This window comes from Oryctolagus cuniculus, chromosome 1 (genome assembly GCF_964237555.1).
Source record: "Oryctolagus cuniculus chromosome 1, mOryCun1.1, whole genome shotgun sequence".
NCBI classification, from domain to species: Eukaryota; Metazoa; Chordata; class Mammalia; order Lagomorpha; family Leporidae; genus Oryctolagus; species Oryctolagus cuniculus.
The window spans coordinates 237,944,701-237,964,914 of NC_091432.1; the positions used below are offsets into that span (position 1 = coordinate 237,944,701).

The 20,214-nt window shown below is 58.3% G+C and overlaps 1 protein-coding gene across 11 annotated transcripts in view; it reads left to right on the plus strand.

Moving 5' to 3' along the window:
* The first annotated feature begins 286 nt into the window (after positions 1–286).
* The window catches only part of CACNA1B (calcium voltage-gated channel subunit alpha1 B), a 207,497-nt gene continuing 187,569 nt past the window's right edge, over positions 287–20,214 (plus strand). For 10 of the 11 annotated variants that reach the window (XM_070068094.1, XM_070068043.1, XM_070068298.1 and 7 more), the window contains exons 1-3: positions 287–703; positions 1,338–1,444; positions 4,220–4,359. In XM_070068094.1, coding sequence (XP_069924195.1) covers positions 421–703; positions 1,338–1,444; positions 4,220–4,359 — 530 coding nt within the window. In that variant the 5' untranslated portion in view covers positions 287–420. 11 annotated transcript variants of the gene reach the window in all.

Sequence of the window (20,214 nt, forward strand, 5' to 3'; positions counted from 1 at the left end):
CCGCGCCTCGGGCCCTGCAGCCACTTGCGGTCCTCGGAGCGCCGTCTGTCCGGGCATACCTGGGCGCCGCAGCGCACCTGCGCGCGGTTCCCCAGCCCGGCCGCGCCCGCTCCCGCGCCCGGGATGCAGCCGGGGGCTAGGGCCGTGCAGCCCCGCGCCCGCCGCGGGGCTCGGGCGGGGGCGGGCGGCGGGCGGGGCCGGCGGGACGGGGCGGGCGGGAGGGCGCGGATTGGCCGGGAGCCGCCACGTGACCGGCCCTTTATAGGGCGTGGCGCGGGCCGCGGAGCCGGGTGCGGCGGCGGCCGGGCCGGGCGGGGTCCGGTGCGGTCCGGCAGCTCCGCGGCGGCTTCGTCTCGATCGCCTGGCGCGCCCTCCCTGCCGGAGCCGCCGGGCCGGGGATGCGCGCGGCGCCCGGTGGCCATGGTCCGCTTCGGGGACGAGCTGGGCGGCCGCTATGGGGGCGCGGGCGGCGCGGAGCGGGCCCGGGGCGGCGGGGCCGGCGGGGCTGGCGGCCCGGGCCCCGGGGGGCTGCCGCCGGGCCAGCGGGTCCTCTACAAACAGTCGATCGCGCAGCGCGCGCGGACCATGGCGCTGTACAACCCCATCCCGGTCAAGCAGAACTGCTTCACCGTCAACCGCTCGCTCTTCGTCTTCAGCGAGGACAACGTCGTCCGCAAATACGCCAAGCGCATCACCGAGTGGCCATATCCTGCCGGGCTGCGCGCGCCGACGCGGCCAGGGCCTCTGGGCGCGCTGCGGGGGCCGCGGGGCCGGGAGGGGAGGGGGCGCGGTGCGATCCGGGGGGCGCGCTGCGGGGGCCGCGCGGCCAGGCGGCCAGGGGGCGCGTCGCGGCCGGGCGCGTGCGGGGCTGCGGCGGGGGCTGGGCGGAGCCCCTCGGCCGGGGCTCGGCGCTCCTCGGCGCTCAGGAGCTGCCGGCGGCAGGCGAGGGCGCGTCGGCGCCTTCGGGCGCTCGCCGGGCCGCAGGTGCCTGCGTGCGCGCGCGGGGTCTTGGGTCCTACGTGTCCCGGGCCCCGTGGGGACCCCCGGCCGCGCGCGGATCCGCCCTGGAGTCCACGCTCCCGCCCCTCGGGGCTCGCAGCCGGGCGGAGCCGGGCGGCGCCGCTGTCCGCGGTGCTGACGGCCGGCGGGGGCGGGGGCCCGGGCCGCAGAGGCCCCGCCTCGCCGCCGCTGCCCGAGGTGGGAGCGGGGAGGGGGCAGCAGCGGCCCCGCCTCGCGGGAGGGGGCGCGGGGCCGAGCGAGGGCCCCCGGGAGCCGGCCGCTTGGCTGCTGCAGCGCGCCCGTGGCCACCCCTCCCCCGCCGGTCCTTAACCCACGCACTCCGTTCGAGTACATGATCCTGGCCACCATCATCGCCAACTGCATCGTGCTGGCCCTGGAGCAGCACCTCCCTGACGGGGACAAGACGCCTATGTCCGAGCGCCTGGTGAGTGCGGGCTGGGCCCCGCTGCCCTTCAGGGCCTGAGCACACCCTTCTCCTGCGGTGGAGGACCGGGCAGCTGCTCTCTAACCCGGAGGCCACGCGACCCCTGTCCAGGCTCTGTGGGGTGGTGTCCAGCCAGCCTCCCTGCAGCCGAGGCCGAGGGCGGATGAGGGCGGAGGGCCGCAATCCTTCCTCCACAACCCCTTCTCCCATGAGGCCGCCTCTCAGGCCAGACAAGCCATTTTCCTTCCTGCCAGGAGCCCCCTGGATCTCCTGCAGGTTTGTAGGGTGTGTGGCTGGGGTCCTCAGCCTGGTGGAGTCCTGGGGTGGGCACCACTTGCAAAGAGAGGGCACAGTGCCCTGGCCCCTCAGCTGGGCTCGGTGTGGGCTGAAAGCCGGTGCGGGGCAGGGGCCGCATCTAAAGAGTGGACAGGATCCCTGAGGAGATCGCCTGTTCTCCCTCCCACCCTACTTGAGATGAGGCTTGCGAAGCGCTCAGAGGGGGACCCTGTCCATGCTAAGTTTGGGCGTCTGTGGTTGGGGGGGGCCAGGGTGGATGACAGGGGAGCAGGAGTTCTCAGGGAGCCCAGGGCAGGAAGTGCGCAGTTGGTCCCAGCCCTGTGATGCCCGAAGGGTGAGTCGTGGACCCTGGGGCTCTCTCTTGCCTTCTCTGGGCCTCAGACGCCTGCTCTGACCTGGATGAGTGTCTACCCTGAGACTTGATGGGGAAGGCGGGTGGTTAGGCTGCCAGCTTCCAGCACCAGGACCCAGGGTGTGGCCGGAGTTCCTGGGGACTTTGTCAGGGTAGATCCCAGGGGAGCCAGGACAACGAGACCTGCCCAGGGTCAGGGCCGAGCCTGGCATCCAGCTGTGCTAGCTCCGGCCTTGTAGCTGGGGTGGGGTTCTTGCTTTGTGCACACAGATGGGGGTGCACACCTAGGGGCTAGGGGCTGGCCTGTCAAGTGAATGAGCAGAGCATGCCCCCCTGCAGGTCTGATCGGCCATCCACAGACTCCAAGCCCAGAGCCAGGCTCAGACCTGAGGCGCAGAGGAGGCAGAGGACCTGGGGGTTGGTGCTGCTGCCCGGGAGCCCATGGGCCTGACTGGGTCAGGGGGGCTGCCCGGCTGCCTGCAGCCAGGACTTGGGCGGGGCCTTCTGGACTCCGTGTCCCACCCACCCATCAGTTCCAGAGCTGCCTTCAACAGGAGCCCCTGGCCTGCTGAGCACCACCACCCAGACTCCCTCCCAGTCCAGCTCTGGGCCATGTGCTGGTCAAGAGTGGGCTGCTGCCTCACTTCCTGAAAGAGCTGTGCTGGGCAGACCCAGTTGTTCCCCCAGGGCCAGTGGTCAGCAGCCCCTCCCCCTTCCCCCACTAAACTGGACCAGAAGCCTCAGGCCGGGGAGAGTGCAGGTCCCTCTGCCCCCTGTGGTGAGTCAGCATTGGGGCAGCACGATGGACGCTCAGAGGCCCAGCACGATGCACGCTCAGAGGCCCAGCACGATGGACACTCAGAGGCCCAGCCTCCTGGGTGCCGGCAGCTTCCACCACAGGCCAAGGAGGAGGTGCAGGCTGAGGCAGATGGGGACAGCCTTCCTGGGAGTCAGGCCCAGGTTGTGGGGACTGGCCACACCCACCGCTGGCAACTCCTCCATGGGCCAGCCCCTGCTGCCTCTGCCCCTCCCTGCAGGGCACAGCAGCCTCCTGCTGTGGTGTCCACAGTCCTGAGGTCAGGCTGGCCACAGCCCTGCCACCCCTTGGTCTGCCTCTTGAAGCTGCAGCCCTCCGGGGCTAGTGTCCAGTGTCCTCAGGCCTCCCTCCACATCCAGCTCCCCCGGGCTCGCCTGTGCCCACGCTCTGCTCTGTCACGTGCCGCGCCACGTCCTCCCACAGCCGCCTCCCCGCCCCGGCTCTGCTCAGCGCCACTCGTGTTGGCACAGACGTGGCCTGGGGGGAGGGACGCTGTCAGCCGTCTCTTGTCTTCCTTCCTTTGGCCATGCCGTTGCCTTCACCTGGAGCACCCATCCCCACTTGTTTTCCACCAAGATCTGTGGGTTCCTGTCCAGCTGTGCTGGCTGCACAGAATCCTGGGAAGGCTGGCTGTGTCCAGCAGCCTAGTGCTGGGGCTGGGGCCCAGGGCCAGACCCTGAGGGGTCCTGGGTTTGAGTCCAACTCTGCCTCTCCGCCTCTGTCTACTTCTTTTTATTTTTATTTTATTTAAAAAGTTTTAAACATTTATTTGAGAGGCAGGGAGAGAGAGTGTCCCCAGCCATTGGGCCCCTCCCCAGACTCCACAATGACAGGGACGGAGCTGGAGCTGTGAGCCAGAGCTCCGTCCAGGTCTCCCATGTGTGTGGCAAGGACCCAGCCACTTGGGGCACCACCACTGCCGCCCAGCGCGCGCATTAGCAGGAAGCTGGAGTCAGAGCAGAGTCGGCACTGAGGCGGGATTCAGGTGTCCCGGCTGGCGTCTTGACAGCTTTTCCAAATGTGCCTGTGCTTTATGACGGGGATTGGGGTGTCCTTGTCACCCTACTCAGTGATCACACTGCAGACAGCCTTGTCCCTGTCACTGCCTTCCCTGGGGCAGGCCAGGGTGAGGTCCCAGTGGGCTGGGTCCTGGCCTCTCTGTGAACCAGTGCAGAGGCTGGGGTGCCAGAGGTGGGAGGCATGAGGGCAAGCCCTGGTGTGACGGGCACAGGGAGCCACAGCCCATGCAGGTGGCATGTGGGCTGGGGAGCTGCGGGCAGCGGGGACCCTGCCACGTGCTTGTTCGCAGGACGACACCGAGCCCTACTTCATTGGGATCTTCTGCTTCGAGGCGGGGATCAAGATCCTGGCCCTGGGCTTTGTTCTGCACAAGGGCTCCTATCTGCGGAACGGCTGGAACGTCATGGACTTCGTGGTAGTCCTCACGGGGTAGGTGTGCCTCTGCCTGGGCCCCCTGCGTGGAAAGGTGTGAGGAGGTCTCTGCTGGTTGGGCTGTGAGGTCTTCCCAGGGAGGAGCGGGTCGGCCTGCAGTCTGGGAGGGGCTGTCTAATGCCTGCCGAGCTCAGCCCGTGTCCTTGAGCAACCTGGAGAGTTAGAAAGCTAACCCGAGGGTGGCTGAGGCTGGGAGTGTGGGCCTTGTCCCTGGGCCGCCCATCGGAGTCTCCGCTGCCCCTCTGCCCTGAGGGGCACTTTGGGGACCCTTGCCTATTTCTCAGGCCCACAGCTGAGCCGTTGCTGGTGGTGGAGAGGGAGTGGAGCCTAGGGACCTGGCTCCCACAGAGCCTGTTTGCAGGGACCAGCCTGTTTTTCCCTGGGGCCTTGGGCCTGCTGTGGGGAGCAGGAAACCCTCTGGGTGAGGCAGGCTCTGTGCTCCTGCCCTGGTGGCTGCTCTGCCCCTGCTGTCTCTGGGGGAGAGCCGCGTGTGCTATGCGTGCCCAGGGCGGGTGGGGGAGGAAGAGGGCCCCCTGTGTTGCGGCGATGCTGTTTACCCCTCGGTCCCCTAGGACGAGAACGGTGCCTGCTGCATCGTCGTTTTCAGGATGTCCCTGGGGGAAGCGTGGGGCGGGCGCCTGGGAGGGGCACTGAGCCTATGCCTTGTGAGCGAGCCGGGGGTGCCCTGGGGTGTCCGTGGGTGCTCACAGCTGACCTGACCTCCTGGGTGCTGCTCATGGTGCTGGAGGTGGGGATGCGAGGCTGGGCTCCAGATCCAGGGGAGCTTGAGTCCCTCCATGAGTCCCTGTGAGCCCCCAGACCCATGCTGGCCCTGGGCCCCTCCCTCCCGGCTTCTGTCTGCATCTTCTCCTGACATCCTCCCCTCTCCCATCTCTGTCTCTGATCTCTATCCCTTGACCATCTCTCGCTGCCTGTGCGGCCTCCGCGACAGCCCTGGGCTGGGAAGGGAACCCCCAGTGGGTTCACGTGCACCCCAGGGCTGCCCAGGGAGCCACTCAGTTGCTCCTGCCTGGGCCCCATGGGGCAGAGGACCTGTGCTGGGGGTTGCATGCGCAGGGGAGCCAGCCCCTGGGGAGCTGCGCGCCGGTGTTTCTCGTTACTTCGTTGGTTTTAATTAGGGTTTGTGTAATTGGTGTGCCGAGGCGGTGACGCCCTGGACGGGTGCCCAGTGAAGCTGGATTCCTCCCCAGTGGTAGCCGGGGTCCCTCTGCCTCAGGCTGGTGTGGGGGTTGTGGGGGTGCCCCCACCTCGATTCTTGCCCTCAGTGTGCGAGGGTGTAAGCCCTGGCAGGCACACACCTGCTCAGGGCATGGGGGCCAGGCTGTTGCCCCACATTGCATCTGGGCTGTGCCTGGGGCTGCAGTCAGCTCTGGGAGAGGTTTGGGCTGGGGGTCTCAGGCTCCAGGCTGGAGGATCCCACACAGGTTGGAGAAGCTGTGAGGGGCCCGGAGAACTGAGAGGTCTTGTCAGCACCCTGTGGCACTGAGGCTGCCAGGGGCCTTGCCTGCCCTCATGGGCCTGTTTGTCCTGGGTAGCTGGGGTCATCTGGGGGCTCTGTTCCCCTTTGGGGCAGTCCAAGGGTGACCACCCAGGACTTTCCCTTGGTCCCGTGGGTGAGGACAGAGCCAGCTGGGTCCCTGTTTAGGATGCTGTGTCCTTGTCATGGCTCCTGGCTCCTGGTCCATTCCTGAGTTTGCCCAAGAGAAGTCTGCCTGCCCCACTTCCTCCTTGAAGGAAGTGTGGCCGCCGGTGGCGCTGCAGGACTGGTCCGGGGTGCCGTGGTCAGGGTGTGCTTCTGGGGCCTCAGCCTGGGGGTACCTGCTCGTCCTGCTTGGTCGTGCAGCTCCTGGTGTTGCACCCTCTGTCCATCTGTCCCTCTGCTCGTGTGCGTGTCTGGCCACTGGAGCTGCCCCTCATCCCCACTCACTCATCACTCAGTCTTACCCTATCCTGAGCACCTGCACGTGTGGCAGACCCAGGAGTGACCAGAGCCCACCACGCCCCAGTCCTGAGGCTGTGTCTCCTGTGGACAAGGCAGCCCCTGGCCCCCTGGAGAGGTGCAGTGGAGGCCTCAGGGCTAAGGGCCTGCAGCAGAGACCACCCCGTTTCCCACAGAGAAAACCAGAGGACAAGGCCAGGGTTAGGCTTTGTGGTGGTGGTGGTGGCCTTGAGCGGGGAGCTGGGGCCATGAGGGGCACAGTGGGACCCCATAGGATTCCTAGGGTGTAGGGAGCACAGAGGAGACACTGCCTGGCGGCCAAGCCCAGGGCAGCCGGGGTTTACAGGTGGTCACTGGCTGGGGCATCTGCGACAGGAGCCGAGCGGCGGGGTAAGAGCCGGGTCTGGCAAAACAGCACTGGGAGAGGCTCCCCGAGGCAGCTCTTTTACTTTCTGGGGAGTCTTGTGGCAAAGCGTGACAGAGAAATGAGGCAGAGAGGAGGGAGGGTAAAGAGGGCTTTGTAAGCTCCACGGCCCTATCCCATTTGTGCTGGGCACGACCCACAGGGGCCAAGCCTGCTGGCCTCCTGGAGCAGAGGGAGACTGGGGTGCACGGACCCAGCCGTCCAGCAGCTGCGGTCCCCCTGGGTGTCCCCATGTCCTGGCCTCCCCTTCTTGGATCCACCTGGGGCAGGACCATCCTCCCCTCATTAGGCCCAACCTGTCTGGTGTCCTGGGGGACAGCAGGCTAACTTTCTCAGCTCACAGGTGGCTCCCCAAGGAGACACTCCCAGCCACTGCATCTCATTTCACCCCAAAGAAAGCTGGGATTTCTTTCTAGGACACTAATTAGAGCTTGGCCTTCCCTCCCTGGCCTCAGACTTAGGGGAAAAGCAGTGTGGGCCATGGAGCTCAGTGGTTACTGCCACTGGCCACCCATGGCCAGCCCATGGACACTGCCGACCTGAGCCTCCTGGACTCAGCTGTTGCCTGCTGGTGACCCCTGCTGCTTCCTTTCTGGGCACGTGGATACAGACGGTGCAGGAGAGACAGAGCAGGTGCACGGCTAGGCTTCACAGAGTCCCCCTCAGGGCAAGGGGCACCACACAGGGCCAGCCACAGCCCTCGTCTGAGCTCAGGCACAGGAGACTCCGAGAGACTGGACTTGAGCATGGGCCAACTCCAGGGCTCGTCCAGCAGTGAGCAGAGAAAACCCCCATGCAGGTACCACCTCAGCTCTCAGGTCTAGGGCTGAGACTCCACCAGGGGGTCCTGGGTGCCCTCTCCCCTTCCCCACCTGAGACGTGAAATGGTTTTGGAGGGCGTGACGCTACCCCATGTGGCTGGAGCCCGTCGGGGAGGGGCTGCCTTCTGAGAAGTGGTCCTGGAGCCTGGGCTCGAGGTCCGCATGCGGCATCTCTGAGCCCTCCTTAGTGACTCACAGCAGGCCTGGTGGAGGACACCTGTGGTGTCCCTGAATGGGCACCCTAGAACTGCCAGTCCTACATGTGGGGCTCCAGAATGCTGTGGACAGGGCCCGGGTGTGGCTCAGCTGCGGCTCCTCCAGGCTGAGGTCTGTGCTGGTTCTGCAGGGCCTGGAGGCCATCATGGTGGGGGGGCCCCGTCTTCCACACTTGGGACCCCCCCACTCCTCTGTGCCTCCTCTCTGCTCTGTTTCTTTGCCTGGATTGAGCCAGAGCTGGGCCCCTGGCTGGCACTGACCCTGTCTACCAGTGTGGAGGGGTTCAGGCTCTACCCTCCTGATGTTGGCTGGACTGCGCGTGGGCCAGCCGCAGTCTCTGTGGCGCTGGGGACGATGGGCCTCCTTGCCACCCCAGTCACAGGTCACAGCTTCTGGGCCTGACGTGTGCACCAGGTCCCTGGCCCACGAGCTCGGTGCTGCTCACGGTGGTGCCTTCCTGTGCCCGAGCCTCTTACCCGGCTGGGCTCCAGGTGTGGGAGTCCTGCAGGTATACGCTCCCTTTCTCCCCAGGGAGGGTTTGTTGTCTGAGCAGCTGACCCTGAGCTCACAGCTGCAGTAGGTAGGGACAGGCCAGTGTGCTGGGCTGGCCCTCAGTAGCTGCAGGGACCACATGCTGGGAGGCCTTTGGGTCACTCACAAACACTGGGAAGCCTTCAAGGCTGGATTTGGGGGTGTCTTGGACTGAGCAGGAGGGAGGAGGGGCAGGGGGCAGTGCAGCCTGGGGCCTGCTCGGAGCTGGGGCACAGCTGTGTGGGGCCGGATTATGGGCAGAAGGGGCCTGGCCAGGGTTCTCAGGTGGGTCTGCACTGGTTGTCAGCAGTAAAAGCCACCTTGCCGCCTCGCTTGGTGGAAGCCCCCCGAGTCTGTGCACACCCCTCCCCCAGTGCTGCCCCCACCAGCTGCTGCATTCCGGAGCCCAGACACAGAGGTTGGGGCAGCTGGCCCAGGGTTTGCGGGGATTCAAGCTCCTGCCTCGCTGCACTGGGTGGTGGCTTCCCCCGCAGGCTGCCTCCCCGCTCAGCTCAGCACGGGAGCTGAGAGCTGCAAATTCACACTGAGGCGGGAATGGCTGCTAATGGCTTCTTGTGTTACTAGGCCTGGAGTGGGTGGGACTGCAGGTGCCGGCCTGGCTCCTGGGCCTTCCCAGGCCGTGCAGGTGGAGGGGCTGCTGGATTCCTCACCACCCCCACCCCTCCATCCATCCTGTTTGTAGCTTGTTCTCTGCCGTTCTCAGTTCCAGCAAGCAGCCAGACAGAGCAGGGACCTGGAGTGTAGGTTCCTAGCAGGTCACAGAACAACCGCCCAGCTTCCGCCGGCCCTATGACCTGTCAGCCTCAGCCCTTGCAGACCCCCCCCCCCCCCCGTAAGTCTCCTTTCTCCAAGGCTCAGAGGCTGCCCCCACCACTCAGCTGACCACACAAACCCCGAGTCTGGGCCCGGGTGGCAGTGCTGGGCACCAGGGTCCTCCTCCACCGGGGCCTTCCTGCCTCCCAGCCCCAGACCCTGCTGTCTACCTGGCTGGACTTGCCCACTCCCAGAGGCTGCCCTGCTCTGGCTCTGGCTCCAGACACAAAGTCGTTTCTGCCACCTCATTCCCGTGGGTGCCTGCAACAGCTCTCCTGGCTGTACCAACAGACAAGGCCTCTGGCCTGGACGGTGTTGACAGCAGATGTGTGTGTCTAGGTCTTGGAGGCTGGAAACCCAGGTTCAGGGTGCCCATGTGGTGATAGCTGGTGAGTGACAGCGGTGGCATGGGGAGGCGATGAAGCTGGAGGCCCAGGACGCCATCCTGGTACAGCCCACAGCCTGCAGTGTCACAGGCCCTGTGTAAAGATTCCGGCACCCTTGTCCCCTCCTCTGGCTCCGTCCTGACTGTGGTGCTTCTCACACCTCCTGTCACTGCCTGGTGACAAGGGGCCTCACGGGGGCCAAAGATGGGCCAGGCTGCAGGCAGGGGGGAGCCCCTCCTGTTTGAGGCAGGAACTCCCAAGGGAGCCTCTCCCAATCCTCCCCCAGCTTGCCGGCCCCTCCCCAGCACCTGCTATCTCAGACCCTTGTTCTGGGAGTGCTGTGGGGGGAGGGAAGGCTCCAGATGGACAGCAGTCAGCACTTCCTTTCCCATCTCAGCCAATCAATAGGCAGGGGTGGAGGCTGGGTTTCCCCAGGGATGCAGTGCAAGGCAGCCTGGACTGTGCCTCGCCCAGGAGGGGCAGTTCCCGGGGTGTGCATTTGCTCCTGGGTCCCCAGCCTGGAGTGTGGGTGCAGGCCTGGTCACAGAGCCCTGCGGATCTCTCCCAGATTGGCAGGAAGAGGAGAGTGGGCAGTGTGGGATCGGAGACGTGCAAAGATAAATAAAAAGTAAAAGCTGACTCCCTGTCAGGTTTCTTCTGTGCTGGCTGCTGGCCTGATAAAATCATTCTGCAAACCACGCAAGCTGGATGCGGACATGGAGGCCTCGTTCTGAAACAGTATTTATTTTGAGCTAACTGTAGAATCCCAACGCCCAGGGGCTCTCCCGCCTAGCCCTGCCCTGCCTCGCACTGCCTCGGCCTTGCCTGCATCCGGCAGCCATGAGCCGATTCTCTGTGCCTGTGATTTTGTTGTTTTAAGGACAACGCATCATGAACCATGCCACTGGACTGCCTGCCGCCCAGGTCCTGGCATGAGTTGGTTTCTCCGTGCTGGGAGGTGCGTGCTGTGGAGCAGCTGCGTGGCTTAGCCGTTTGCCGGTCACAGGACGCGGGCGTTGTTGCTGCCGTGCATGGTGTGCGTAGGCCCCTGTGTGAATGTCAGCGTTCGTGCCTCTGGGATGGATGACGGGGAACACATTGCTGGCTGTGCCGCGGCTGTGTCCACCAGCCCTGAGAGACCTGGTGGCCAGGACCCTCACTGGCATTGGCTCTCTGTGTCTGCCCATGCTGCCATCCTGCTTGTTGGCTGAGGGGTCTCCTGTGACCCCTAGTCCTGGGCGTCTTTGGGAGCTCACTTCCTGTCTGTAAACGCGTTTTGGTGGGAGTCTGTGTCCACCTGTTTTTGCTCATGTTCCGACTGGATTGTTTCAAATTCATGTGTTGTCAGATATGTTTGCAAATATTTTTTCCAGTCTGTAGCTTTTTTTTTTCTCTCTCTCTAAAGTTTATTTCATTTATTTGAAAGGCAGAGAGCCAGAGAGAGAGAGAGACAGAGAGAGAAATATCTTCCACTTGCTGGTTCACTCCCGAGCTGGCTGCAACAGCCAGGGCTGGACCAGGCCGAAGCCAGGAGCCTGAAGCTGCTTCTGGATCTGCTGTGCGGGTGCAGGGCCCAAGCACGTGGGTGTCCTCTGCTGCTTTCCCAGGCACAGCAGCAGGGAGTTGGATTTGAAGCCAAGCCCCTGACACTTGAACCGGTGTGCTGCTGTGGGATACTGGCACTGCAGGCTGTGGCTTGGCCTCCTGCGCCTCAGGGCCAGGCCCCATTTTTTTTTCTTTCCTAACAGGGCCTTAAGTCTTGCGTTTCAGTGGCTCCCACGTGTCCATTTTCCCTTTTGTGGACTGTGCTCGTGGTGTTGAGTCCAAGAGCCCTTGGCCAACCCAACCACGAAGATTTTCTCCTGTGAGTCTTTCTCCTAAAGGTTTTATCATCTTATGTTTTATACAAATCTACGATGCACCTTGAGCTAAGTTTTGTATTGGGTGCGAGGCATTGGCTGAAGTGTTTTTTTTTTTCTTCTTCCATTTCTGCCCAGTGGATCTCTGGTTACTCCAGGACCATTTATTGAAAAGGCTGTATTTTCTTCATTGAGTTGTTTTGTACTTTTGTCAAAAAAATCTGCTGGGTTTATTTCTGACTGCTTTCTTCTTTTTTTTTTTTTTTAAATTATATTTATTTAAAGGTAGAGTTACAGAGAGAGAGGGAGAGACAGAAAGAAAGATCTTCCATCCGCTGATTCACTCCCCAAATGGTTACAACAGCCCCACGCTGAACCAGCAGCCGGGAGCTTCTTCTCGGTCTTCCACTTGGGTGCAGGGGCTCAGGCACTTGAACCATTTTCCGCTGCTTTCGCAGGCCATTAGCAGGGAGCTGGATCAGAAGTGGGGCAGCTGGGACTTGAACTGGTGCCCACATGGGATGCTAATGTCACAGGCAGCAGCTGTACCACAACACTGGCCCTGAGTTCTTCTGTCTGCTGCTCTGTGTGGCTGTGGCTCCACAGACCACATGCACTGCCTACTGTAGCTATGTCTCTGCTCTGTGTGGCTGTGGCTCCACAGACCACATGCACTGCTTACTGTAGTTATGTCTCTGCTCTGTGTGGCTGTGGCTCCACAGACCACATGCACTGCCTACTGTAGTTATGTCTCTGCTGTGTGGCTGTGGCTCCACAGACCACACTGCACTGCCTACTGTAGCTATGTCTCTGCTCTTAAAATTGGGCAGGCTCATTCCTCCTACTTAATTCTTTTTTTCACATTGTTTTAGCTGTTTTTTTTTTCTTTCCATATAAATTCTAGAATACTTGTCAATATACACACAGAAAAACACCCTTAGCTAGAATTGTATGTTTGGAGAGAAGTGATGTTTTTACTATGTTCAGATTCCAATCTATGAGCACAGGTTGTTTCTCCACCTCATCTGTGTAGACATTCTTTGTTTTAAATTTATTTATTTATCTGAAAGGCAGAGCTACAGAGAGGCAGAGGCAGAGAGAGAGTCTTCCATTTGTTGGCTCAATCCCCAGATGGCCACAGCCGCTGGAGCTGTGCTGATCTGAAGCCAGGAGCCAGGAGCTTCTTCTGGGTCTCCCACGTGGGTGCAGGGGCCCAAGGACCTGGGCCATCTTCTACTGCCTTCCCAGGCCATAGCAGAGAGCTGGATTGGAAGTAGAGCAGCCGGGACTTGAACTGGCGCCCATATGGGATGCCAGCACCATAGGTGGCAGCTTTACCCACTACGCAACAACACTAGCCCCGTATGCTGATATTCTTTGATTTCTTTCATCAGCAAATGTAGCTTTCAAGATACAATCCTCTGCATGTTTTTTTTGTTTTGTTTTGTTTTGTTTTGTTTTGTTTTTGACAGGCAGAGTTAGTGAGAGAGAGAGAGAGACAGAGACAGAGAGAAAGGTCTTCCTTCTGATGGTTCACCCCCAAATGGCTGCCACAGCCGGTGCGCTGTGGCTGGCGCACCACGCCGATCCGAAGCCAGGAGCCAGGTGCTTCTTCTGGTCTCCCATGCAGGTGCAGGGCCCAAGTACTTGGGCCATCCTCCACTGCCCTCCCAGGCCACAGCAGAGAGCTGGACTGGAAGAGGAGCAACTGGGACAGAATCCGGCGTCCCAACTGGGACTAGAACCTGGGGTGCCGGCACTGCAAGCGTAAGATTAGCCTAGTGAGCTTCGGCGCCAGCCTCTCTGCATGTTTTATTAGATTTACATATATGTATTTGTATGATTAGAAATTGTATTTTTAAAAATTTTTTCCTTTGAAATGCAGAGCAACAGAGAGAGACAGAGAATGAACGAGCACACACAAGAATATATCTTTCACCCTCTGGTTTATTTCCTAAATGGTCACAACAGCTAGGGCTGGGCCAGGCTGAAGCCTGGAGCCAGGAACTCCTCCCTGGTCTCCTAATCCCTCAGGGCCATCTTCCACTTCTTCCCAGCATGTGTAGCATCTGGGGAGAGCCACGCCTCTGCTCCCATGAGGGTGTCTTGTTGGGAATATTCAAATTATCCATTTCATATTTGGTGAGTTATGGTTTGTGTTTAGGAAGACACAGACATGCCTTTGCTGGTTTACTTCCCAAATACCTGCAACAGCCAGGACTAGATGAGGCTGAGGCTGGGAGCCTGGAACTGCGTTTGGGTCCCATGTGAGCAGGGGCCTCGGTACCCGAGTCACCACCCACTGCCTCTCAGGGTGCACAGCAGTGGGGCGCTGGGATTGGGAGCAGAGCCAGCACTGGAATCCAGACCCTCGGCAGTGGACTACGGGCTTCCTAACTGAGGCCAAACGTCCACTCCACTTCGTCCAGTCTGAGGAAGGTTCCTGTGTAAGCTGTCAAGTTCATGTGTGCGCTCTGTTCTTCTGATGCCTGCAGGGTTTGTAAGGAGATCCTTTGTTGCGTTCCTTACATGGGCAAGTTTTGTGTCTGCTCCTTTTTCCAGTCTTGCTGGAGGTTTGTCAATTTTACCCATCTTCAGAGATTTAGTTCCTTGTTTCATTTTCTCTCTTTAAAAAATCCCATTTATTTTTGTCTGTATTTTATTATTTCTTTCACCTGTTCTGGGCTTATTTCACTCTCCGTCTCAGTTCTTGTGATGAGGACTGACTTTTCCTCTTTCATAATGAGTGCATATAACACTACAAATTTACTTTTCAGGGCTGCTTTAGCTGTATACTACATATTTTAATATTTTGCACTTGCAGGTTTTAAAATTTGTTTGAAAGGCAGAGAAAGAGAGAGAGAGATAGAGCGAGGGAGGGAGGGGGGGAGACAGAGAGAGAGAGAGAGAGAGATTGTACATCTGCTGGTTCATTTCCAAAATGCCCACAACATCTGTGGCTGGGCCAGGCTGCAGTCAGGAGCTGGGAACTCCATCAGAGGCTCAACTGCTTGGACCACCACCTGCCGCCTCCCAGTCGCATTAGCAGGAAGCTGCATTGGAATTCGAGGCAGATTTTGACCTGAGCTACCCTGAAGTGTGATGTGGGTGTTCTGAGTGGTGGCTTGGCCTGCTACCCCACAGCACCTGCCCCGGTTTCAGGCCCAGGACGGGGTTGATCTTGGTGTCTGTTCCATGGGCACTTGCGAAAGGTGTGTCTGCTGTCATATGGATTAATTCCTGTTTGTTGAAAGATGTTACTGATTTCTTCTTTATCTAGACCACCTTTTCTGTCTAGTTGCTCTATCAATTGTTGAGAGCGGGCTTTTTAAGAAAATGACTTATTTATTTGAAAGACAGAGCAAGTGAGAGAGAGAGAGAGAGAGAGAGAGAGAGAGAGAGATCTTCCATCTGCTGGTTCACTTCCCAGTGGTGCGACAGCCAAGCCTGGGCCAGGCTGAAGCCAGGAGCCAGGAACTTCTTCCGGGTCTCCCACACAGGTGCAGGGGACCAAGCACTTGGGTCGTCTTCCACTGCTTTCCCAGGCCACAGCAGGAGCTGGTGTGGAAGTGGAGCAGCTCACATGAAACACCAACATCTCAGGCAGCCTCACCTGCTGTACCATGACTCTGGCCCCCCGACTTTCACTTTCTATGACACAAACAGATTCACTGCTACTTTTTTTTTCTTTCTCTTTCTCTTTTTTATAGGACACACCACACTCTAACTTTTGCTTTGTGTGGGTGGCTCAAGTGCAGCTAGGTTGTCTTTTTTTTTTTTTTTTTAAGATTTATTTATTTATTAGAAAGAGTTGCAGACAAAGAGAAGGAGAGGCAGAGAGAGAGAGATGTCTTCCATCCGCTGGTTCACTCCCAGTTGGCCGCAATGGTCAGAGCTGTGCCAATCCAAAGCCAGGAGCCAGAAGCTTCTTCCGGGTCTCCCACACAAGTGCAGGGACCCAAGGACTTGGGCCATCTTCCACTGCTTTCCTAGTCCACAGCAGGAGCTGGATCAGAAGTGGGGCAGCTGGCACATGAACTGGAGCCCATATGGAATGCCAGCACTGCAGGCGGCGACTTTACCCACTATGCCACAGCGCCTGCCCCACTGTGACTTTTTTGTGATTAATATTTGTGTGTCTTCCTCCAGCTTTACTTTCAACTTGCCTATGATGTTATATTTCTTAATTTTTATTTAATTTTAATTTTCTTATTTTTTGCCAGGCAGAGTTAGACAGTGAGAGAGAGAGAGAGAGTTATAGACAGTGAGAGAGACACAGAGAGAAAGGTCTTCCTTCTGTTGGTTCACTCCCCTAATGGCCACTATGGCTGGCGCTGTGCTGATCCGAAGCCAGGAGCCAGGTGCTTCCTCCCGATCTCCCATGCGGGTGCAGGGATCCAAGCACTTGGGCCATCCTCCACTGCCTTCCTGGGCCATAGCAGAGAGCTGGACTGGAAGAGGAGCAACCGGGATTAGTACCCGGTGCCCCAACCGGGACTAGAACCCGGGGTGCCAGTGCCGCAGGCAGAGGATTAGCCAAGTGAGCCACGGCGCCAGCCACCTATGATGTTATATTTACAATGAGTTTTTGTAGACAGCATATGATCATGTTATTTTTTAACCCATTATATCAATTCTTGCTTTTATTTGGTTTATTCAGGTCACTTCCATTTACTATTTTTTTTTTTTTTTTTTTGACAGGCAGAGTGGCTAGTGAGAGAGACAGAGAGAAAGGTCTTCCTTTTGCCGTTGGTTCACTCTCCAATGGCCGCCACGGCTGGCGCGCTGCAGCCAGCGCACCGTGCTGATCCGAAGCCAGGAGCCAGGTGCTTCTCCTGGTCTCCCATGGGGTGCAGGGCCCAAGTACTTGGGCCATCCTCCACTGCACTCCCTGGCCACAGCAGAGAGTTGGCCTGGAAGAGGGGCAACCGGGAAAGAATCCGGTGCCCCAACCGGGACTAGAACCCGGTGTGCCGGCGCCGCTAGGTGGAGGATTAGCCTATTGAGCCGCGGCGCCAGCCCCATTTACTATTATTATTAAAGTTTTATTAATTTGAAAGTCAGAGTTACACAGAGAGGTGAGGCAGAGAGAGAGAGAGAGAGAGAGAGAAAGAGGTCTTCCATCCGCTGGTTCACTCCCCAGTTGGCCGTTACAGCTGGAGCTGTGCCGATCCAAAGCCAGGAGCCAGGAGCCTCCTCCAGGTCTCCCATGTGGGTGCAGGGGCCCAAGGCATTGGGCCATCTTTTACCGCTTTCCCAGGCGATAGCAGGGAGCTGGATAGGAAGTGGAGCAGCCAGGTCTTGAACTGGCACCCATATGGGATGCCAGCACTGCAGGCAGCGGCTTTACCCGCTATGCCACAGCGCCGGCCCCTTAATATAATTATTTATATCTTGGGACGTAAATGTGCTATTTTGTTTTCTATTTGATCTCTTTTATTCTTGTTTCTTTCTCCTGAATTTCCTGTGGGTTACTTGAAAATATTTTTGAATTCTGTTTTTAATTATCTATAGAATTTTTTTTTTTTTGACAGGCAGAGTGGACAGTGAGAGAGAGAGAAAGGTCTTCCTTTGTCGTTAGTTCACCCTCCAATGGCCGCCGCAGCCGGCACGCTGCGGCTGGCGCACCGCGCTGATCCAATGGCAGGAGCCAGGTACTTATCCTGGTCTCCCATGGGGTGCAGGGCCCAAGTACTTGGGCCATCCTCCACTGCACTCCCTAGCCACAGCAGAGAGCTGGCCTGGAAGAGGGGCAACCGGGACAGAATCCGGCGCCCCGACCGGGACTAGAACCTGGTGTGCCGGCACCGCAAGGCAGAGGATTAGCCTAGTGAGCCGCGGCGCCGGCCTCTATAGAATTTTTAATGTACCTCTTGTCTAGGTTTGTAGTACTTGCTTTAAGTATTGCATTACACACAAGGGCACTTCAAGAAGTTCAGGGGCCAGTGTTGTATCATAGCAGGTTTAGCTGCTACCTGAAAAACCAGCATCCCACATGAGCTCTGGTTCAAGTCCCAGCTGCTCCACTTCTGGTCCACCTCCTTTCTAATGCTCCTGGGGAAGCAGTGGAAGATGGGCCAAGTGCCTGAACCCCTATCACCCACGAGGGAGACCTGGATGAAGCTCCTCGCTACTGCCTGGCCACCAAGCTGCTGTGGCCATTTGGGGAGTGAACCAGTGGATGCATGATCTCTCTTTGTGTCTCTCCCTCTCTCTCTGCAACTCTGAGTTTCAAGTAAATAAATAAATCTTTAAAAGAAAACATTGATGGAAATTCAGTGGAATTCAAATATAAGTTTGTTTTAATGCAAAAAAATTTGCAATAGATGCACATAAAGAATCTTTAAAAAGTTCACAGAAAATGCATACCACGAAAAAAATGCATACAATGAAAAACAGGCATGGGTTTCCAAATGTTTTGCACCAAAATGCACATTTTTCTGTTTTCCACAAGCTTTTTGAAGTAATTTGTCGGTAACAACACCCATTTCCTAATGTTGTTATTTCAGTGTTTTTTTTTTTTTTAAAGATTTATTTATTTATTTATTTGAGATGCAGAGTTGCAGAGAGAGGGGGAGACAGAGAGAGGTCTTCCATCTGCTGGTTCACTCCCCAAATGGCCGCAATGGCTGGAGCTGCGCTGATACAAAGGCAGGAGCCAGGAGCTTCTTCTGGGTCTCCTACTCAGGTGCAGGGGCCCAAGCACTTGGGCCATCTTCCAGTGCTTTCCTAGATCACAGCAGGAACTGGATTGGAAGTGGGGCAGCTGGGACATGAACTGGAGCCCATATGGGATGCTGGCACTGCAGGTGGCAGCTTAGTCTACTGTGCTACAAGTGCCAGCCCGTATTCAGTTCATTTTTAAAAACTTATTTATTTGAAAAACAGAGACACAGACAGGGTCCACTGCTCCATTCCCCATTTGCCCAAAACACTAAGAGTTGGGTCAGGCTAAACCTAGCATCCAGGAACTCCATCTAGGTATCCCATGTGGATGACAGGGGTCCACATCTTTGAGCCATCTCCTCTGCCTCCCAGGGCACTCGTTAGCAGGAAGCTGGAATCGGGAATGGAGTGAGAACTCAAACTCAGGCACTCTCGTGTGGTGTCAGCTGCTGCACCACATGTACTGTGTCAGTCTTCTGTCCCCGGTTCTACTGTTGAGCCCATTCACTTAGCTTTTCATTTTTGTTATTGGACTTTTCAGCTACAAATTTTCATTTGGTTCTTCTTTTTTTTTTTTTTTTTTTTTTTTTTTTATTTTTGACAGGCAGAGTGGACAGTGAGAGAGAGAGACAGAGAGAAAGGTCTTCCTTTGCTGTTGGTTCACCCTCCAATGGCCGCCGCTGCAGCCGGCGCACCGCGCTGATCCGATGGCAGGAGCCAGGAGCCAGGTGCTTTTCCTGGTCTCCCATGGGGTGCAGGGCCCAAGCACCTGGGCCATCCTCCACTGCACTCCCTGGCCATAGCAGAGAGCTGGCCTGGAAGAGGGGCAACCGGGACAGAATCCGGCGCCCTGACCGGGACTAGAACCCGGTGTGCCGGCGCCGCAAGGTGGAGGATTAGCCTATTGAGCCACGGCGCCGGCCCCATTTGGTTCTTCTTTATATGCCCATTTCTGTGATAATGTGCTCTAGCTTGGGAGTTTGTTGAAGCATTTTTATGCTAACTGCTCTGAAGTCCTCGTCAACTTCGACCCATCTGTCATGATGGAGTTGGCATCTGTGATCCCTTCTTCATTCAGGTTGTGATCTTGTGTTTTGTATTATCACTAACTTTTTCTTGAAACTTGGACATTTCCATGTTACTATTTTTTTTTTTTTTTGACAGGCAGAGTGGACAGTGTGAGAGAGATAGAGAAAGGTCTTCCTTTTTCTGTTGGTTCACCCTCCAATGGCCGCTGCGGCTGGTGCGCTACGGCTGGTGCACCGCGCTCATCCGAAGCCAGGAGCCAGGTGCTTTTCCTGGTCTCCCATGGGGTGCAGGGCCCAAGCACTTGGGCCATCCTCCACTGCACTCCCGGGCCACAGCAGAGAGCTGGACTGGAAGAGGAGCGACCCGGACAGAATCCAGCACCCCGACCGGGACTAGAACCCGGTGTGCCGGTGCCGCAGGTGGAGGATTAGCCTAGTGAGCTATGGCAGCGCCGGCTCCATGTTATTTTCTGAGAGCATCTCTGAGACTCATCCTGCAGGTTTCAGGGTGTGCTGCCTAGTTCCTGCAAGTGGGGTTAGAAATCTTGGCCCCTGCTTGGCCTCCATTGCCAGGGCTCCTTGTGACTGCCAGGAAGAGGGAACACACCCATTTTACAGAGTGGAAGCTGAGAGGGGTACAAGCCTTGCCCAAGGTCCTGCAGATGGAGTCAGGAGTGGGAGGGGTTTCCAGCTGGACTGAGTTTGAGTCTGTGCTCTGAGCTGACAAGCTTGGCCCTCAGAAATGCAGGAAGAGTAAAATCTTCCCCGAGAACTGCAGCAGTCCCTGGAGGCTCCTCCTGGGGCTTTCACTGCCAGGCAGAGCTTTGATGTTCTTGACCAAAGCTGGACAGGGCACTTCTGCCAGCCCAGACACACTGTCCTCCTGGGGGAAGTGGCAGGAGCCAGAGAGGTCAGAGGGAGGGCTATACAACCCAGCCTACCTTGAGGGAGTTGGCTGGGGTCCTGTCTGCCTTGCAGCTCCCCTGTGCCACTTCCCTGTGTCACTGTGTGGGGTGTGAGGCACTGGGTTATGTCACGGCGACTCTGGTATCTCCTGGGTCACAGTTCCAGGTCCAGACCCATGGTTTGAGCCTAGACACACTGGATGTGCTCAATGGGCTGTTCCA